This window comes from Leptopilina heterotoma, unplaced genomic scaffold, assembly GCF_015476425.1.
Source record: "Leptopilina heterotoma isolate Lh14 unplaced genomic scaffold, ASM1547642v1 Lhet_262, whole genome shotgun sequence".
NCBI lineage: Eukaryota > Metazoa > Arthropoda > Insecta > Hymenoptera > Figitidae > Leptopilina > Leptopilina heterotoma.
The window spans coordinates 420,566-441,248 of NW_025110972.1; the positions used below are offsets into that span (position 1 = coordinate 420,566).

The following is a 20,683-nucleotide window of genomic DNA, read 5'->3' on the forward strand; positions in this document are numbered from 1 at the left end:
ATTAAATCTTAATTTTCAATCTTTTAATAGGACTATTTAAGACAAGGCTCCGTGGCTCGCCCATTGGTAGACAAGTCTGTCTAGACTTAATTAAAGCTTGAATAGCTATTCTCGATTCGGTTATGCGATTTTATTCCATCCTTATTCTCTAATCCTAAGACAAGGCTCCGTGGTTCGCCCATTGGTAGACAAGTCTAAAATAAAATCCTTCTTACCCTTTCTTTAATTCTCTAGTTCTTGTATTCCGCTATTTTTCTTCCTTTACTCTGTTTTTCTCAATTTGTCATTTTTAAATGCCAGAAAGTTTAAGAAAGAGGGGAACGCGATCTAGAAAGAAGGGCAGATCAAAAAGATCAACAAGGGCCTGTTTAAAGACACAAAAAAAATTTTCCGCTGACAGAAAAACCGTAAAAACTCTAGACTCTGCCCCCTCACAAATAATTCTCCCTGAAACCTTTCCATCTCCAATCGTTAAATATCGCCGACTTACTTTAGCTGGTTGGAAAGAAAAATACCCAGAAAATTTGCATTATTCTGTGACATTTAACCAAAAATTACCATATTATAAAGGTAGTGTTATTAATCGCGGAACCTTAAGGGAACTTTCCCGAACCCTGGTACGATCAGCTGATATTCTCACAGACACCACAACTCTAAGTCTAAGAGTAAGACGAATCGAAAATTTCAACGACCAGAAAGTGAAAATTATCCGAGCTCCCGTTCTAGTTCTAGATTCAGATAATGACAGCTACGACAGTGACGCTACTGTGAAATACGAAAATGACGTTTTGATAATTGATTAAATTACCTCATATTTATTCAGATTTATTCAGTATAAATTGGATGGACGAACAATGATAGAGTTAAGAAACATGTCTTACCACGACATCGACTCCCCCTTTTCGACACCTATTGCACACATTAAGAGAATCCCCACTTCTAACAGTCGCCTTGTTATAAATTTCACCTCCTTGAATAATAAAGTGTCGCGTTATGAAAAATTGCCAACAACAGTGACCCCCAAACAATAGTTCGCGCCTCTTACGCACTCAGTCGATTTTATTTTTATTTTGTGAGTGAAATTATTTTCAATTCCGATTTTAGTTATATTGTGCACTTAGCAGGAATATTCCGTGGTGGTGAAATAACTAAAAATCTGGACTATTAAAAAGATTCAATTGTGTGTGATTATCTATTATCTCGTGCATTCCCAAATTCAACATGTCTCGTCCCGAAGAAAATGGTAGCATACATTTTGTCGCCGACCAAGCAAATTTGCAGGGACAGCAAAATGCGTTCCAGCATGACACAACAGCAGCAATGGCCTCTGTACTCGAATGTATGACCTTGCAGCGTAGTACATTCCACATTCCGTGTTTTGATGGGCGAAGCCCACCTTTAAAAGAATTTTTGCAGGATGTTGCGAATGGAGCAGTCTTCATTAATGAACAAACTGAACCAGGTTTTATTAAAGCCATTTTAAGTAAGCTAAAGGGCGCAGCACGAGAAAGTGTCAGAGATAAACAATTTTTGACAACTCAGGAATTGATAAATCACCTTACTTAAAGATTTGCCACATCGAAAAAGTACCAATGGTATTTAGAAAACATCATAAACATTCGCCAGAAACAGTCAGAAACGGTCAGCGATTATCACGATCGCCTACAGGGATTAATCAGTGGAGCGAAACACGCATTGGACGCAAAATATCAACACAGGTACCGACAGGTAGAGGGCGCTGCCGTCCGTGTACAAGAAGAAGCTGAAAGCACCATCATGATGCGACCTATTATCGAGTGTGCACTAGAAGCCTTTATGAGAGGATTGCCCGAAGAGATGTCGATCTTCGTTGACACCCGAAACCCCGCCAATTTAGAAGAAGCTTTCGACCACGCCCTGCGCGCTGAAGAAAGGCAGGAATATGCAGAGAAATCACGAAGTTCATCTTACCGTATCTCACGACGTGATGATCCCCCTCGCCCACCTAGTCCATACTCACGCCAAATGGACCAACCAATTCAAGAAAGGTCGCGTCGAGAAACTGAACGGGATCATCACCCCCCTAAACAACATAAAAATTCGGTCAATGACACGCTCCAATTCACCCCAGAACAATTAGCCACCTTTTATCGGTCTTTGATGCCAACTTTCGGGAATGCTCAGCCGTGTATGTCGTCAGCACAGCCATCCCCTTCCCCTCAGCTAACGAACTATCAACTACATACAGCTCAGCATCAATCCATGCCCTATGCACCTCAAGCTATGCAACAATTTCAACAAACGAATTATCCTAGGCAAAATCCGAGTTTTAAACCTAGCCCTACTCCGCCTCGCTCAGTATCACCTGGTCCACAGAACGATTTAAACTCACAGCAGACTCGACGCTCAGACGCTGCACCGAGTCCAATACCCCAGCGTCATCGGAGTGTTCAGTTCGGAGAAACTACGGTAAGGTCCTTCGAGCAGGATCAACAGCCGAGGACTCCCCAGTAGTGGAACTTTCTGGACCAGAATTTCGAAAATCAAAAATCCGATTCTTTATTGATCCAGGCTCTGACTCTAATATTATCAAATTGTGCGCCCTAAAACCTGGTCTTACCATCAACCCTTGTAAATCCATCGAAATCATAGGTATCAATAAACATCCAGTCATAACACTTGGTACCATTGACCTTACAATCTTGAAATCCAAGTTCGAATTTCATGTTGTAGAAGATGACTTTCCGATTTCATCACAAGGGATTCTAGGAAGACACTACATCCGCAAGGAAAAGGCCCAGATATCATTTTGGCATAATGCCCTAATAATAATGTCCGACCCAACCAACCCTATTCCTTTCGTGGATAAAGAATCACGCGCTGAAAAAGAACTTTTGAAACCACTTATTAAACCCTTCAAAAGAGTGTTTCGAATTCATGCCAGGACGCGTAGTCCGATTGCAATCGACGTCATCAATCCTGACCTGCCTCAAGGTTACCTCCCACGGATCAAAACTCCAGAAGGAGTATTTATTGGTGAAGCTGTTGTGAATAGCAAGGATGGTGTTTGTCATGCCGTTGCAATTAATACCACCGAGATGGACGTAGACTTCGAACTCACCCCCCAAGAATTAATACCTTTTGACTTCTGCGAATTGCCTGGAGAAGAATCTTCTGAGATCGAAAATGAAAATTTTCCAATTCCAACGATTTCATATGCAGAACGCGTAAAAAGGGTAAAAGAGGCCCTTTTCGTATCTCATCTAACTCAGGAGGAGAAGAACCTTGTTTTTAAATGGGCAGAAGACTACGCGGACATTTTTCATCTTAACGGAGAGCAGCTATCCTGTACTCATTTGATCCAGCATCGGATCCCCACCATCGATGATAAGGTGATACATAAGAAGCAGTACCGATCACCAAATGAGGCTCTTGAGCAAATTGACGAACAACTACGTAAGCAGCTCGATAGTGGAATAATAAGAAATTCCACTTCTCCTTACAACGCTCCACTGCTGATAGTGCCGAAGAAACTCGACGCATCCGGAAAAAGGAAATGGCGCGTAGTCATAGATTATCGGGCCCTTAACGAAAAGGTAATAGGAGACGCGTATCCCCTCCCTAATATCACCGCCATCTTTGATAAGCTTGGGTCTGCGAGATTCTTTACAGTCTTCGATCTTGCAAGCAGATTCCACCAAGTCGAAACGCACCCAGACGATAGACACAAAACCGCTTTTTCGTCTCGAAATGGGCATTTCGAATATGAGCGCATGCCCATGGGAATTAAAAACGCACCTCCAACATTTCAGCGGCTTCTAAACAATGTTCTTGGTGGAATGCTCGATTCAGAAGCATTCGTGTATCTAGATGATATTATTATCTATTCTGACACCCTTGAGGAACATGACAAACGAGCGCGAAGATTGTACAATCGACTTCGAGACGCAAACCTCAAGCTCCAACCTGACAAATGCGAATTCATGAAAAAGGAAGTTGCATACCTTGGTCACATAGTGGGAGAAGATGGAGTGAAACCAAATCCAGCGAAGATTAAGGCCATCAAACATTTCCCCGTGCCAAAAACTCAGAAGGAAGTTAGAAGTTTTCTAGGTCTCTCAGGTTACTATCGACGCTTTATAAAAAATTATGCTATGGTGGCGAAACCTTTGTCCGATCTATTGAAGAAAACGAAAGAGTGGAAGTGGAAAGACCAACAGCAGAGAAGTTTCAAAAAACTCCGAAAATATCTGTGCAGAAGACCTATTCTCCAATATCCAGATTTTACGCAGCCCTTTAAACTCACAACCGATGCTTCGGAACACGCAATTGGAGCTATGCTGACGCAAAAAAAAATGGTATTGACCTCCCTGTCGCATACTACTCTAAAGTGTTAAATGCAACTGAGCAAAAATATCTTAAGACAGAGAAGGAATGTCTTGCTACATTATATGCTGTGGAGCATTTTCGTCCATATCTATACAGTCAAAACAAAGAATTTATTCTTTCATGTGACTGTGAACCAGTTCATTGGATAAGTTATGTGGAAAATCCTGGAACTAGGCTCGAAAAGTGGCGACTTAAACTTCGAGGATACAGATACAAATTTGAGTATAAGCCAGGGAAAATAAATCGAATCGTTGAAGCCCTCTCAAACAACCCTGTTGATGATACCAACCCTCAGGACAAAGGGGATAGTATACAATCTACTGAATCAGAATGGTCAGAATCTTCCGAAGAATCTAATCAAGAGGAAGATCAACATTCCGGGCCACAAGGTCCTTCACCCTCGTTACGAGCATTTCCCATCACGCGAAGTCAAGCCGAAAAGAATGACGGTGCGCGAGTGAAACCTGATTCGTCTCAGAATAAAATTAGTTCAACAGTTCCCCCACCAACTAAAATACTGACCCGAGCAACAGAAAAGACAACGAGTCTGAGACCCAATCCCACTTTCAAACTTCCATTGACCTCGAAATTACCTACTGCAAACAAGCAATTACGAAACCCTTCATCATCATCTTCTGAATTCCGAACAACAAGGTCCACCAGAGACACAATAAAAAAGGGTGTGTTTGCACCAAAGACAATTCTCTCAAGGCCAACAACAGTTCGCCCACTCAAACCTATACAAAAAAATCCAAAAGATTTCTCAGCCACTGGAAAACTCTTAAACCCAAATCTGCCCGGTGCAAGAAAAAGAGGTAGACCTCTAGGAAGCACAAACATTAAGAAGAAAGAAGACGATTATGTTGTCCCTTCTAGCAGCAAAGTCACTGACCTAGACACTAGCTGTGTCGCAAGCAGAACACGAAAGAGGAAACGCGAATCTCTCACTGAGGCCAAACCACGAGAGGAAAGAGAATTCTCTTCGTCAGATGAATCCGCTACGGAAAGCGGAAACGAGGAAAATTCTGATCCTCCAGTTTTCCGAAAAAGCCATAGTGTATTTCCCAGCCTACCATTGCATCCCCCAATAAGACAATCTTCCTCCGCGAGTGACAACAATCTAAAACCAACCCTGCAATCTGAAACCCCCTTTTTTTAAATCAATACACAGACGTTTATGTAGATGGCGCATGTTGTGATAATGGAGGTGTAAGACCACGTGCGGGAATAGGTGTATGGTTCGTACCAGATCATCCCTTAAATGTCTCCCGTAGATATCGAGGAAGGCAAACAAACAATGCCTCAGAGATTGAAGCTGCAACGGAAGCCATCAGACAAGCAAAACGTGCTGGCATCGACCATTTAAGAATAAAAACTGACTCCAAGGTTCTTTTACAAGGAATACAAGAATGGGTTCCAAAATGGCAAACAAATGATTGGAAAACAAACGAGAATAAACCAGTCAAAAACAAAAAGGCTTATGAACGTTTAGTTGACGCATTAAAGAACATAGATGTCATTTGGGAACATGTACCCGGTCATGGCGGAATAGATGGGAACGAGAATGCTGACTGCTTGGCAAGAGAAGGTGCCATGCTGGAGCCTGATTCCAGTTCTTCCGGCACCGAATCATCGGACAAAGAACAGGCTAATGAACTTCCGCTGGAACAGATAATCGTAACTGGATCTTCTCAACCTGTCTACAGCGAAGAAAGTTCTGAACTAGCCGAAGGAGCCAACCAAGAACAAGAAAATATCGCACCCGTTTCAGTCGACCATGAGAATTCTATTAATCTATCGATCAGAAAATTTGATGAATCTCTGCAACAACGAAGATTAAATCACACTAACAACACTCTGGCATGGGACCACGAAGGTATGGACAAAACTCCACGAAGAAAGGCTCACATTTCCGATGACGAAAGTGACGAAGAATACTTGGCATACCTAAAATCACTGGACCCTTGCCAAGGTCTCGACGATAACGTTTTCGAAGGGCGACTAAAAAGATTCCTTGAAGGTTTCGACAAGCATCGAACAAAAAGTCAAGAAACTACGGAGATACCGCATCCCGAATCTGGACCTCACTTGATATCGCAACCATCCCCATCTGCACTCCCCACCTCTGGAATTTTGAAAGATACACCGCTGACAAGCCGCGCCCCTTCCAAGAGAAAAGGAAGTGTAGTTCAATTCAAAGACATACCGAAAATAAGCGAAGTGCTAAATGTCAACGAAAATCTACCGATATTCACCCCGGCCCCTTTAACCTCTCCAGGGGCCCAATCTACCCCTTTCACTCAGTTTCGTGCCAGGGAGAATGAACTAGTGACCGACAATCGGAAACAAAAACCAAACATTGTGCCACGACAGTTACAAACTGAGAATGACAATTTGTCCCCTCCAAAGCGACATATCCCCCACTCCGCAACATCGGTAAATCTTAAAATCCCGGTCCTGGATTCGTCGTGTTCGTCATCCACGGAAAATTCAGATAATGAATGTGTGATTACCCATAATCCTTGCGATTCTGTGGAAAACTCGGAAAATGTTTTCCACGAGTGGACAGAACCACTAACGTATAAGAAAGACAATATAGCACATTTCATATCAGAAGATTATGAACCAATCGACTCAGTTGCAAAACTTTTAATTGCTACAGAGAAGATTGATTTTCAAGACATCCGGGATAACAAACCAGTGAAAGGTCAAGTCCATGTTACACTTTGCGGTCGATACAAAGTATACTCGATTGTAGTGAAAAAGAGACATTTGGACGAACTAGACTGGAACGACGTTACGACGGGGTTAAAGAACCTAAAGTACGCACTGACCTTAGACAATCAAACACACTGCCGTATGGCTAATTCGGGAGATTTGTTAGGAAGTTTGCCACAAACAACAATGGCGGGCATCTTAGCAGGAATATTCCGTGGTGGTGATATAAAGATCACTCTCTGCCACGGTAAAATTGAGGTTCCTGCTGAGATCCTGCGACCAAAAATCATTGCCGAATTTCATGCCAGTCTGATCGGAGGTCATAAGGGCATAACAAAGACATACCGTCGAATTAGGGAACGCTATTATTGGCCTAGAATGCGAGACGAGGTCACTCAGTTTGTGCGAAAGTGCAAAAGTTGCCTTGAGAACAAACTTGTTAGGGCACGAACTCGAGAACCTATGCTAATAACAGATACCCCAGCAACCCCATTCGACAAAGTGTCATTGGACACAGTGGGAAAATTAAGAACTACCCCTAATGGGAACCGATACATTCTCACGATGCAAGACAATTTTAGTAAATACTGCATCGCGGTTCCCATCCCAGACATTAAGGCCACAACTATTGCACACGCAGTGGCAACGAATCTTTTCTCTCTGTATGGAGCACCTCGATGCGTGCTTACTGACAGAGGAGGGAGTTTTGTGAGTTCCCTTATGCGTAAACTCGAAAGAATTTTTGGCGTAAGGCAACTCACAACTTCCGGTTATCGTCCTCAAACCAACGGGGCACTTGAAAGGAGTCATATCGAGCTGACTGATTATATCAAACATTATGCGAATGATTTCGACGATTGGGATCGTCTACTTCCTTTCGCCATGTTTAACTATAATACGTCAGTTCACGAGGCGACTAATTTCACCCCATACGAATTGGTTTTTGGTCGAATGGCTCGGATTCCAAGTTCGTTCCCACAAGGACCTGAATTGGAAACTTACGGTGTGTACCTGAGGGATCTTATCGTTAGGCTGCATGAGCTGCAGAATTTGGCCGCACAGAGATTGATCCATGCAAAGGAGAAATCAAAAGCACACTACGATCTGAAAGCTCGGCCTTCTAACGTTAAGATCGGCGATAAGGTATATACTTATAAGGAAGTAAGGTCCAATAAATTCGACTCCCGTGCTAATGGTCCATATTCTGTGGTCGGATTGACCGAGAATAATAATGTGGTTTTAGAAGATGAGACTGGCGAGAGGTTCGTCAAACATAGAGATAAGATAATGGTTGCCCATCTGTAACCATTATCTTCCACCAAAATCATTATAATAAAAAAAAAAAAAAAAAAAAAAAATTTGTTTTAGATACAACAATGATGACAACACATTGGCCCTTGAAGTTTCTGTATTTCCTTCCCATCCTGATGACATATGCAAAATTCGAGGATCAGGATAGCCTACGGATGCATGGAGAAGGGTACGACATTACCCCAGTAATTGTCAGCAGTGGGATTTATTTCGAGCACGTTTCTGAAGTCCGAAGATCGACCAGTCGCTGGAGAGTAGCAGTGTTCCTTGACATTGCCAAACAAAGACGTCATTTCAACGACCTAAAAGCACGAATGGAGAGGATGAAAGAACTATGCCAACAACAAGAAAGAAATTGCAATGGACCCCCAGACTCTTTCAACTGGGAAGACAGATGGGAAATGGTAGAGGAAATACAAAACCAGTTCCAAATTCAAATCCGGGAATTACAAAATAGTAAAGAAACATCACCAATCAGATTGTCATCCCAATTGAGAGTAAGACGGAGCGTGCCATTACTTGGAATTTTGGGAAAGATTGCTGGACCAGTGGCCGGTGTCCTAAATTACGACGACGGGGAACGCTACGACGCCGAAATAAGAGAGCTAAACGAGGCACAAACCAACCTCTCACATTTAGTAGGGAAGCAGACCCATGTTATTCGATCTCAGTTAGATACTCTCCACTCTCAGTATCAACATCATGATGCTCGAATTGAACAGATTGAACAAAAATTGAGAAACCTATCATCCACAATTAATGACATCGTATCACCAAAAGAGGAATTAATGCGAAGAGGAATAGTGTCATCCATCTTATCAGGAATAAAACTAGGTCTGGACCACAACATACGAATTACATCCACCATGCTGGATGCAATACATGACGCTCGGAAAGGTCGACTACACCCAGGAATAATCTCATCACAACAACTGGAGCCTATTCTCCGAGATATTCAGGACAACCTAACGCAAGTCCGTTTTCCTCTGCCCGGTCCTAGGGTTAGCATCGACGAATTAATCAAAATAGCGACGACCTCTATTTGGTGCGAGATCGAAAACATAAAGATACTCATTGATATTCCATTATTGGAGGAGTACCGCTATCAAGCGTTCAAGATTCATCCCCTCCCTACCATACAAAAGGACTTAGGTAGTGGAAAACAAAGAGCATACGTGAATTCAAAATACAACTACCTCGTTGTCGATGACGCAAAGCGAACTTACTTGTTTCTTAGTGAAAAGGAGTGGGGAAGTTGCCGAACCACCGCAGCTTATCATGCTTGTCTGGAAGGCGTGCCCATCTACGAACTTCACGAACGACCCTCATGTGAACCTATGCTTCTCCTTAAACCAACTATCGAAGCCATGAAATCCTGTCCAATCAGAATAACATCAAATCTGAATTCTTACTGGACACCGCTAAGAACACTGGCCTCCTGGCTCTATTCTTTTGCAGGACCGGAGATTGTCACTATCTCTTGTCATTCTATGAACCCAATCAACCTAAATTTAACTGGAACCGGAATAATGAAGTTAGCTCCAGGATGTTTTGCGCGAACCGAAGATGTCACCATTCCAGCCAATCCTGCGCAAAAAGGACAATCTGAGCTGATTTATGGAGCTGAATTGCACCTGAACCTATTAGAAATCTCGCCTCTTGTATCCACACACGCCAACCTAGCTCTGACCTTAGAAGAACAACAAGCAGAATTGAGTAACACCAAATCAATAACGTCTCACTTCGACGCCAACTCCAAAACACTCGACGAGTTGGAACAAGAACTACAGGATTTCGCAATACAACGACATTTTAAAAGCAAACAGGCCACTTTAGTTTATGGATCATATGGAGGATTGGCCCTAATTGTTGTCTTTATTCTGCTGTATGTCTGCAGGAAGCCTATATTAAATGGAGTCAATACCCTTCAAAACACTGTAAATCCCAAACGAGGACAAGTCAAACTTGAGACCCATTTTCGACCCCAGCCGCCGGAGGTAAACGAGAAAATCATTAAGTCTAAGATCAATGAAACAACGCCTCCGACGGATCTCACCAGTATCAAAGTGCCAAATTCAACCTTAACTGCTGCAGGACCATCGGACGAGAAACAACCGACCGACCAAGGATCAAAAGAAATCTTTAAGACATCAATACCACAGAAGAACGAGTCATCCGAAGGATGTATGCCAACTACATCCAAGTTCACATATTTATCATCACCGAAATCAGTTGTCACATTACCAATACAAGGACTACAACCAGTGTAACCGTAATGTGGTAAGAATGTGCAATTATTAAGGTAAGAGCAGCAATGATTTACGTAGGAAAAAAAATCTGCGGCATGAAATAATAATATCTCATTAGCAAGGGCACCTCGTCATCGGTCTAACCGATAGGAGCTAAAAGCCATTTCACTAACTGCCGACTGAAGCGCCCTTAAGTGCCCGTTCTCCCTTCTACCACGCAACCAAAGGTACCCGCTCTCAGAAGAATAAACTTATGAAGGCGAGTGCCCGTGGCTTGCAGCAGTGTTAGGTCAACACGTTATCATTGCTGATCATTGCCAAATAATTCATTAATGTAACATACATGAGATTTTCCTCACTTGTTCCAAATATAGTGATGTGTTCAATTAATTAATATTTCGTAATATTAGTATATTGATATGGACGTGATTGCTATATAATTGTTATATATATGTGTATATATGTATATATATGTATGTATGTACATATATGTAACTTATTGTATCATTGTAATATTATTATAATAATTATATGGTAATTAATGTAATAATAATAATAATAAAATAAATAATTAATAATATATGGGTGACGATACGTCATAATTATTATAGTGATATATATATGTATATATATATATATATATATATATACGTATATATATCTACATGGGTATAAACCATACGGTATAAAAGCGGGATTAATTAATCAAGTAAAATTTCAATCATGGGATAATTATATTAAAAAAAAAAAAAGAAAAAAAAAAAAAAAAAAAAAAAAAAACACAACAAAACGAAACAAAAACAAATAAATAAAATTTTAAATAATAATATAAAAAACAAAGGTTGTGTTCAACGACGAAGCGCTCTCTCTCGCTCTAACGGAATGTTCGCGACTCTTTACTCCTATAGCCACAAATGCACGGCGGGTTCTCGCTCGCTCTCATTTAAAATTTAACATAGAATACATACATACCCCGGGATCTTTATGAAATACGCATTCGCTTATGTTCCTATACCTATCCTCTCTTTACCCATTACACTTCCCAGACCTACAAGCTATGCTGCCATGCTAACACCAAGCATGTGCATTTCTTTTGATATCTAAACAACTGATCAATTCCAGATCAATATTGGGACAATTGATTTAATGTTGGAATTGTAGTAACCTTTAAAGGGTTACAACATAGAATGGAATTTCTATTTTTGAAATGTCCATTATTTCCAACTTACATTAATCCTATTTTCAGAGATTGATAAAAAAAAAAAGAAAAAAGAAAAAAAAAAATAATAATAATAATAATAATAATAATAACAAATAGACAAATTAATATTTGTTTCCAAAATTGAAAGAATATTTAAAATGTTCTTTCCTAAGAATAAAAGAAAAGAAATGCATTTCAACATAATGCACCTGCAAAATTGCAAATTCAGCAATTTCGGCATAGCAACAGGTCCAACGCCCTGTCCCCACCTTTCCACATTCTTTCCGGAAGCAAACTATAAAAACACATTAATTACCCATCTAAATTGAACAGTACGGTCTCTACTCGCGAATAAGCGCGTACGATTAAAAATCCCAGGCAGTCTCCCGTCCGGTAACTAGGACACTTTATTGTTTGTATTGTCATACCTACAATATTGTTCGGACGAAAATAAAATCCAACTTACTCCGAAGTCCGCGGAGGCAGCCTAGAAGCCGAATCAGTGAAGATATATTTTATCTTGTTGAAAGACCGGCCGGATCCGCGAAATTTCCGCGTCCGCCCTGTGTTTGGTGGTTTAGGAGTTAGAATAAGAGACAATTTGTGAAAATTTGTTTAGCGCCCGTTGACGAGTGCGACGGTAGTTTTTAAGTCCGAACGCCAGGACGGTAAGTACCAATGTATCGTTCCAGGCCAATTAAATCCATTTTCTACCTTTCCTAAAAATTGTACGAGGGGCAGATAATTCGAGTCAATTTAAATTTAATAAATAACTGTATAACTGATATATTTTAACTGTTTTAAATTTCTTTATTCCTTCTTGAGATCTGATAGGGTAGATTTTCCGAATTTTCTAGGAGAATCTCAGCTTCGTGGATATAAATCGAATCCCATAATAATAAACAAGACCTTTAGTCTTGTCAGTTTGAACTTCCGAGAATCTTAAAAATAGGACCAACTTAAAAGTCTACTTTAATTTTAACAATTAATAAATTATCAATTGTTTTAAATATTAAATATTTTTCTGGTTCGTAACAAAAATTTTTTTTTTTAAATATTAATAGGTAAAAATTTAATTTTAAGTAAATAAATTGAATAAATAAATTAAGTTGTATTTTTAAATGTATTGTAAAAGAATAAATTATTTTATTAAATTAAAGTTTTATTTATTTTACCTTTTGTATCAGGGTTAATTAAAATTATTTAGTTAAGTAAAAATTTCGAAATTAATAGAGATAAAATTTTAAAGAGTTAAAGTAATAAATTTATTTAAAATAAAATTTTTGTAATTAAATGTTAATCGTGTTAGAATATTAGTCCTTTAAAAAGAGTTATTTGGCAACCATGTAGGATAAATATTAATTTTAAATCAGCCCAAGTATAAGAACGTCGCAACGCGGCGACGCTATGCTCGAGGATATGAGGCATTTTACGTGAAATGTCCTAAGTTGAAATTTCAACTTCTTGAAAAAAATTGAAACTCGAGGAATTTGTTGTTCTATCAAGTAGAAATGTGACCCAAAAAATATTTTTGATTTTTTCGAAAAATTGGAAGGGGTAGAGGGGGGTCAATTTGACCAATTTTGCCAACATCGGCTACTTTGTGAATTTTTTCTGAACATACTTGTAATGGGAAAAATTTTTTAGAATATGTTTCTGAAAGGTTTTTTCGTCCTCTTTCCAATGGTGTATTTTATTTTTTAATATTTTAAAAATTTACCCTAATTTTTGATAATTTATATTTAATTTTCAATTTCCCAAAAATCGGTCCGTTTTTTTTTTTAATTAATTATTGCAAACGAAAGCTGAGGTTTTTTCCTATCGGCATGTAAATTTTCAGAATGCCCTTTTTTTGTTTTTGAGTTATTGAATTTCAAAGAATAACTTGCGGCGCGCTGCGTCGCGGTTGCACTGAGCCGCGTGGCAACCCATGGCAACCGGCGTGAGACGAGGCGCCCGGGACGCTGCGCGCCGCAATTTATTCTTTGAAATTCAATAACTCAAAAACAAAAAAAAAGGGCATTCTGAAAATTTACATGCCGATAGGAAAAAACCTCAGCTTTCGTTTGCAATAATTTATTTTAAAAAAAAACGGACCGATTTTTGGGAAATTGAAAATTAAATATAAATTATCAAAAATTAGGGTAAATTTTTAAAATATTAACAAATAAAATACACCATTGGAAAGAGGACGAAAAAACCTTTCAGAAACATATTCTAAAAAATTTTTCCCATTACAAGTATGTTCAGAAAAAATTCACAAAGTAGCCGATGTTGGCAAAATTAGTCAAATTGACCCCCCTCTACCCCCTCCAATTTTTCGAAAAAATCAAAAATATTTTTTGGGTCACATTTCTACTTGATAGAACAACAAATTCCTCGAGTTTCAATTTTTTTCAAGAAGTTGAAATTTCAACTTAGGACATTTCACGTAAAATGCCTCATTTGACACTCTGATAACGTTTGAGAATGCCTTTAACTAAGGAATGCCTATAAAAATAGTTAGAAGGACAAAAGAAATTATTATTTCTTTTCTCCTTCTACTAAATAATGAATATAATAAATAATTATTAATAATTGTACCAGCGCAGTCAATGCTGCTTACATCGAACCTTGCGGCAATATTATGCGGTAAATAATAAATGTAAAATTCATACCCAAATTTTCTGTAAAACATAAAAGGAGGCGCAATGCTGCAGCCTATATATATATTCCATTTGTCAATTACTGTCTACAACTAAGGAAATACACTGTGAGGTTGCGCGTGTGTGGGGATGGTCGGCGGCAACACACACATGCCTGCGCGGCCGCCGTTTATGAACACCAGCACACTCACTGGCTTCCCCGGCTACAGAACTAATACCTTGACGGTTTTCATGCTACGGACACCAATACAAGCGCGCTATGCTTGCCTCTAATCGCTGCCTGGTTGTGCGTAGAACTTTCCTCTCCCTTCGGGGCCCATAAGCTGTAGACTACAGCTTCAAAACAAACGCACGTGCGTTACAGCTGACGTAAACTACAAGGCGGCATGCCTTATGACACTTGAATTTATGAATCAAGTCAAATGCACACAGAAACAATTTAACAATAGTTAAACATTTTGTTGTAAACATTGCTTTTACAACAAAATGCCGGAGGACATTAGGTTGTATGTATATGCATATATATATATATATATATATATATACTACTCGATATGTAAAATGCATATACAAGCAACCTATAAAAAGTAGGAACAATATAATTACAATGAATAAATTATATACACTATTATAACTAAGATAAATAATAATTCTATTAATTAAACAATATAATTAATATTTAAATTCTAAGTTATTTCAAATAATATTTCAAAAAAGTATCATGTTAACAGACCGTTTCCGTTCTCACGGACCTACCGTGAGATCCAAAACGTCAGCAAAAATGCATAGACCAATGGGCCCATGACTTACTCCTACTTCTAAATCTTTCCCCACTTTGCACTAAAGGCAAGGGTTAGAGGCTTGTCGCGAAATTTCAATCATTGCAGTACGATTTCTCGCTTCTTCTCGAAGACACCTCTCCTGGGTCTAACCTAGTAAGTGTTTTGGGACAGAGAAATTTCGGGATTCGCCCGTCCGCGACCCGGAACCCGAATTTCTCGTTGAAATTTAGGGCAGACGTTAACTTCTCAAATCCTCTAAGCCGGTGGAGTTCAGTGCGGGCTGATTTTGGTGAGATTTTGGAATTATTAACATAATTAATAATTCTAAAATCTTGTTATTTATAACCGGCCGGTTGCATAGATATTGCCCGCGTCCGTCTCAAATATCGGTGGCCCACGAGCGCGATCATAACCAATTATCGAATTATCGGTTGCATAAATATTGCCCGGACTAATTCGGTAAACGGTAGATCCGCAGTGAGTTTTACACAGTTGCGTGAGACGGCCGGTTGCATAGATATTGCCCGCGTCCACTCACCACAGGTGCAATCTCGCAAACGAAAGAAAATTGCGCGAATCTTACGTCGCGATTTTCGGTAAAAACAAGAACAAAAGAATTTTCGCCCGACGGATGCTTTGTGATTCAAAAGAGGAATAGCTCCGCCGGTAGTTTGTAAGTAAATAAGTATCGTTTCAATCACATATTCTAACACACACACACTTTCCACTTGTAATACACTATAACCATTCTGTATTCAAAAGGTATTTTGCTATTTTAAAATAAATCATGAATTCATAAAATCAATTTCTTTACTTACCTAACTAAACCTAAAATTCAAATCATTCTAAAAATAGTGCATTTAACGAATCAGAAGGTAACTTTTAAAAGTAGGATAACGTCCCCACAAAATTAAACAGAATAATTAAACATTCTGGCAGCTTGGTGCCTCCCCAAATCGAGATAAAGGGCCATCTCAAAAGCCTAATTTATAAATTTATTTCTGGTTTGTAACAAATCGAAATTAATAATATCTAATTTTTCAATAAATAAATTTAATTTATAATTTTTTATATACATATTATATTTTATATATTAATGTAAATAAAAATTTAAATATTTTAAGGGATGAACTTTAAAATTTAATTAAAAATATGGATTAATATAATTAATTTATGAGATATAATTTAAAATTTTAATTTTTAGAAAAAATGTAATTATTTATTTAGTAGTTATTAATATTAATTTTTAATATATTTTAATTTATATATTAAAATGTAATTATAAATATTTTTTATTTAGTAATAATGATTCAATTAGTAAAAAATTTTTGAATTTATGTAATAAATTTTTATTAGTAAATTAATTTTAATGAATTAAGCAAAAAATTTATATTTACCTGTTTACTAAAAACATGTCTTTAAAATTAATTTATTTAAAGTCTAGTCTGCTCAATGAAAATTTTAAATAGCTGCAATATTTTTGATTGTACTAAGGTAGAGTAATAAAAAGTTTTTTAATTGAAAAATTGTATGAAAGATTATATACAATATATACTTTATTAAAATTAAAATTTTAAAATTTATTTATAAGTAAAAAATCTTATTAAATTTTAATAGACGAGAAGCCCCTATAAAACTTTATAAATAAAAATGATTTAGATAAATATTATTGATTTAAATTAAATTATTTATTATATTGGGGAAATGAAAAAATAATTTAATTTTTTTATAAATGATTATATAGATAAATAAAAATTAAAAAAGAGTGTTTAATTAAAATTATTAGATTAAGTTACTTTAGGGATAACAGCATAATATTTTTAGAAAGTTCTTATTGATAAAAATGTTTATGACCTCGGTGTTGAATTAAAATAAATATTAAAAGGAGATTTTTAATTATTAAGTCTGTTCGACTTTTAAAATTTTACATGATTTGAGTTAAAATCGGTGTAAGCCAGATTGGTTTCTATCTTTAAAATATAAATTTAATATTTGTACGAAAGGACTTTATTAATAGTTAATTAATTTAATTTAAAATATAATATTGAAGATATTAAAATGATAAAATTATCATTAAATATATATATAATTATATAATATAAATAAAATATATTTTATTTCCAATAAAAAGATTTAGTTTAAAGAAAACTGGTATAATTATTCAGAAACAAACTTTCTATAAATTATTTTAATTTATAGGGAAATAATAAAAAAAATTAGATTTCTAATCTATTAATAAATGGGTAAATCATTTTTATTTCTTTAAAAATTGTAAAGTTTTATAATTTTAGAAAGGGGTATATTTGATTTTAATAAAAAATTTAGTTAAATTTAAAAATTTGTAAAAATTTGAAGCATTTTTTTGAAAAATGCTAATTTTTATATCTAAAGGAAATGGGAAATAAATATCTATTAATAGGGAGGGGGAAACTTTAATCATATTTATAAGGAATAGATTAAATAAGTTCAATAATTTCTAATTAAGTGAACTATTTTTATCGAGTGACTTTTTTCAGGAATGGAAAACTGGTTTTCCTCATAGGATTTGGAAGAAATTTAAGAAAAAGAGGCAAAAGAAAGATCTTAAAATTTTTAATTTAGTATAAAATTTAGACCTGATAAAATATTAAATTTTTAATATATTAATATATTAAAAAATATTAAAGGAAATTAATTTTAGTAAAAAATATATTTTATATAATAAATTTAAATTATAGAAATAGGTAAGTGAATTATTTATAGTTAAAAAAAATATTAATTAAAATAAATAGGGATATTTATGTAAAGAGGAAAATTGAATATTTTATAAATGTAGGGGGTAGGAATTAAGTAGTAAGATGTTTAATTTAACTTATATGTTAATTTAAATATTTTTATAAAAAAATTAAGATTAAAATTATATAAATAAAAATGTTTTAGTAAATAAATCAAATTATATAGTAAATTACACCTTGGTGGACAATAATGAAATATTCAATATATTGCGGTATTTAAAATATTATAATTATAAATTTTTATAATGAAATTATAATGTTTTTTTAAACTACATTTTAATTAATTAGAAATTTAATTTCAATAAAATTATTAACATTAATTTACCTCTATTTGGTTTTAATTAAAAATAAATTTTTTAATAAAAATAATTTTTAAGTGCAAATTAAATGTTATAATATTTTAAGTATTATTCATTTGAATTTAAAATATTCAATAAAATAATGTAAGGTAAATAGTTATTAAATAAATTAAAAGTATTTTATCAATTTTGATAAAATTGTTGATATAAAAATAATTAGAAGTTTTAAAAAATAAAATTGAGGGGAATAAAATTTTTAAATAAAAAAAAGCAAAAATTGTTGATAAGCATAGTATAATAAATGAAATAAAAAAGTATGAATTTAAAGTAAAAATTTTAATTGATAAAACTTTTAAATAAAAATTAATTGTTGGAGGTAATATAGTAAAAAAGATTATTAAAATTAAAATTAAATTTTGTAATAAAATGGAATAAAATGAATGTCATGAATAAAAGTTAAATTAAAAAAATTAAATATAGATGTAGCAATAAATAAAATAATGAAGTAAATTATAAACTAATAAGATCATATTGAGTAGTCTCAAATTAATAAATTTAGAAATCAAGTTATTTGATTTATAGATGAGGATCTAATAATAAGTTTTAACAAATTAGTATTTATAATTATAAAGAATCTGGAAATTAAGTTAAAAATTAAAATTAAGTAAATTAAATTAATTATGTAAGGAGTTTCTTTAAATGAATTAATATTATGAAATAGATAAGAAGGTAAAATTTTTTGTAAAGTTATTAATAAAAAATTTCTTGATCAATCTATATTAATTAATAAATGTATATATCATCATAAAAATGGTCAAGTTCCTATTTTTATTAAAATGGCTAATAAAATTATTATTAAGAATAAGGTTGAATAGTTTATTAAAGAATAAAAGAATATAGATATTAATATTAAAGATGATCTAAATCTTTGGATTAGAAAATATTTTATAAAAATATCTTTATTAGAAGGAGTGTTTAAAAAGTATAAAATTGGGATAAATGAGATTATATTTATTTCAATTATTACTCAAAGAAATAGAAGTATATTGGTTCTTGCGCCTAAAAGAATTCTTAAATTAAGTGTAGAAAAAAATAAAGTTAAATTAATATTTATTAATATTATTTTATTAATATTATTTTATTAATATTATTTTTAGTAATAAAATAGTTTTATATTTTTGAATAAATTTACAGTTTATTACTTAAATCAGACATATTACTTAAATCAGACATATTACTTAAATGAGATATTATTTAAATTAGGTATATTACTTTAATTTTTAATTTAATTTAAAATATTTCATTTACATTAAAAAAATAATTTTTTAATTAAAATTAATTGTGTCAATATATTAATAAGTGATTTTTTTCCTCTAATCATAAAGATATTGGTATTATATATTTTATATTTGGAATTTGGTCAGGGATAGTGGGGGCAGGGTTAAGGTTGATTGTTCGGATAGAGTTAGGGATACCAGGTCAATTAATTAATAATGATCAAATTTATAACTCTATTGTTACTGCTCATGCATTTATTATAATTTTTTTTATAGTTATACCAATTATAGTTGGAGGGTTTGGTAATTATTTAGTTACATTAATACTTACAGTTCCTGATATAGCATTTCCACGTTTAAATAATATAAGTTTGTGACTTTTATTTCCTTCTATAATTTTAATATTAGCAAGAATAATAATTGATCAAGGGGCAGGTACAGGATGAACTGTTTATCCTCCTTTATCTCTTAGAGATAGACATCCTGGGGTTTCAACTAATTTAGTAATTTTTTCATTACATTTAAGGGGGGTATCTTCAATTTTAGGGTCTATTAATTTTATTTCAACAATTATTAATATACGACCTTATTTAATATCAATAGATAAAATTACATTATTTGTTTGAGCAATTTTTTTAACAACTATTATTTTATTGTTGTCATTACCTGTTTTAGCAGGAGGAATTACAATATTATATTATTATTTTATAAACAAATGATCATATCTTTCTTAAAAATTATCATAGAGCAATTTTCAAAAAATCGTTTGAAAGGTGACAAAAAATGCTTTCCAATGACATTTGTAGATTTTAAATGTGATGATTTCTTCAAAAATTGTATGAATTTGAAATTTTTCCAAAAACGTGAAATTTTTTTTTTATTTTCAGCAATTAAACAATAAAAAAAATTTAAAAAAATTTTTTTTTTGGCATTATTTCAAGTCAAATACTTAAGGTTTAAAATAAATATTTGATCAAGAATTTATCTTTATTATTATTGAAGATACAAAACTTTTTGTAATGCCCTTGCATGGCAAGGGTGGGCAAATCCTTTTGAGCG

General features: G+C 34.6%; 1 protein-coding gene across 2 annotated transcripts in view; it reads left to right on the forward strand.

Moving 5' to 3' along the window:
* LOC122503439 overlaps positions 1-11,067 on the forward strand; it is a 290,985-nt gene extending 279,918 nt beyond the window's left edge. Inside the window, exons 4-5 of one of the 2 annotated variants that reach the window (XM_043613982.1) lie at positions 8,455-10,394; positions 10,492-11,067. In XM_043613982.1, coding sequence (XP_043469917.1) covers positions 8,455-10,394; positions 10,492-10,698 — 2,147 coding nt within the window. In that variant the 3' untranslated portion in view covers positions 10,699-11,067. Of the gene's footprint in view, positions 1-8,454 lie in introns of both variants that reach the window. The other variant, XM_043613981.1, reaches the window with a different exon arrangement.
* Positions 11,068-20,683: the final 9,616 nt, after the last annotated feature.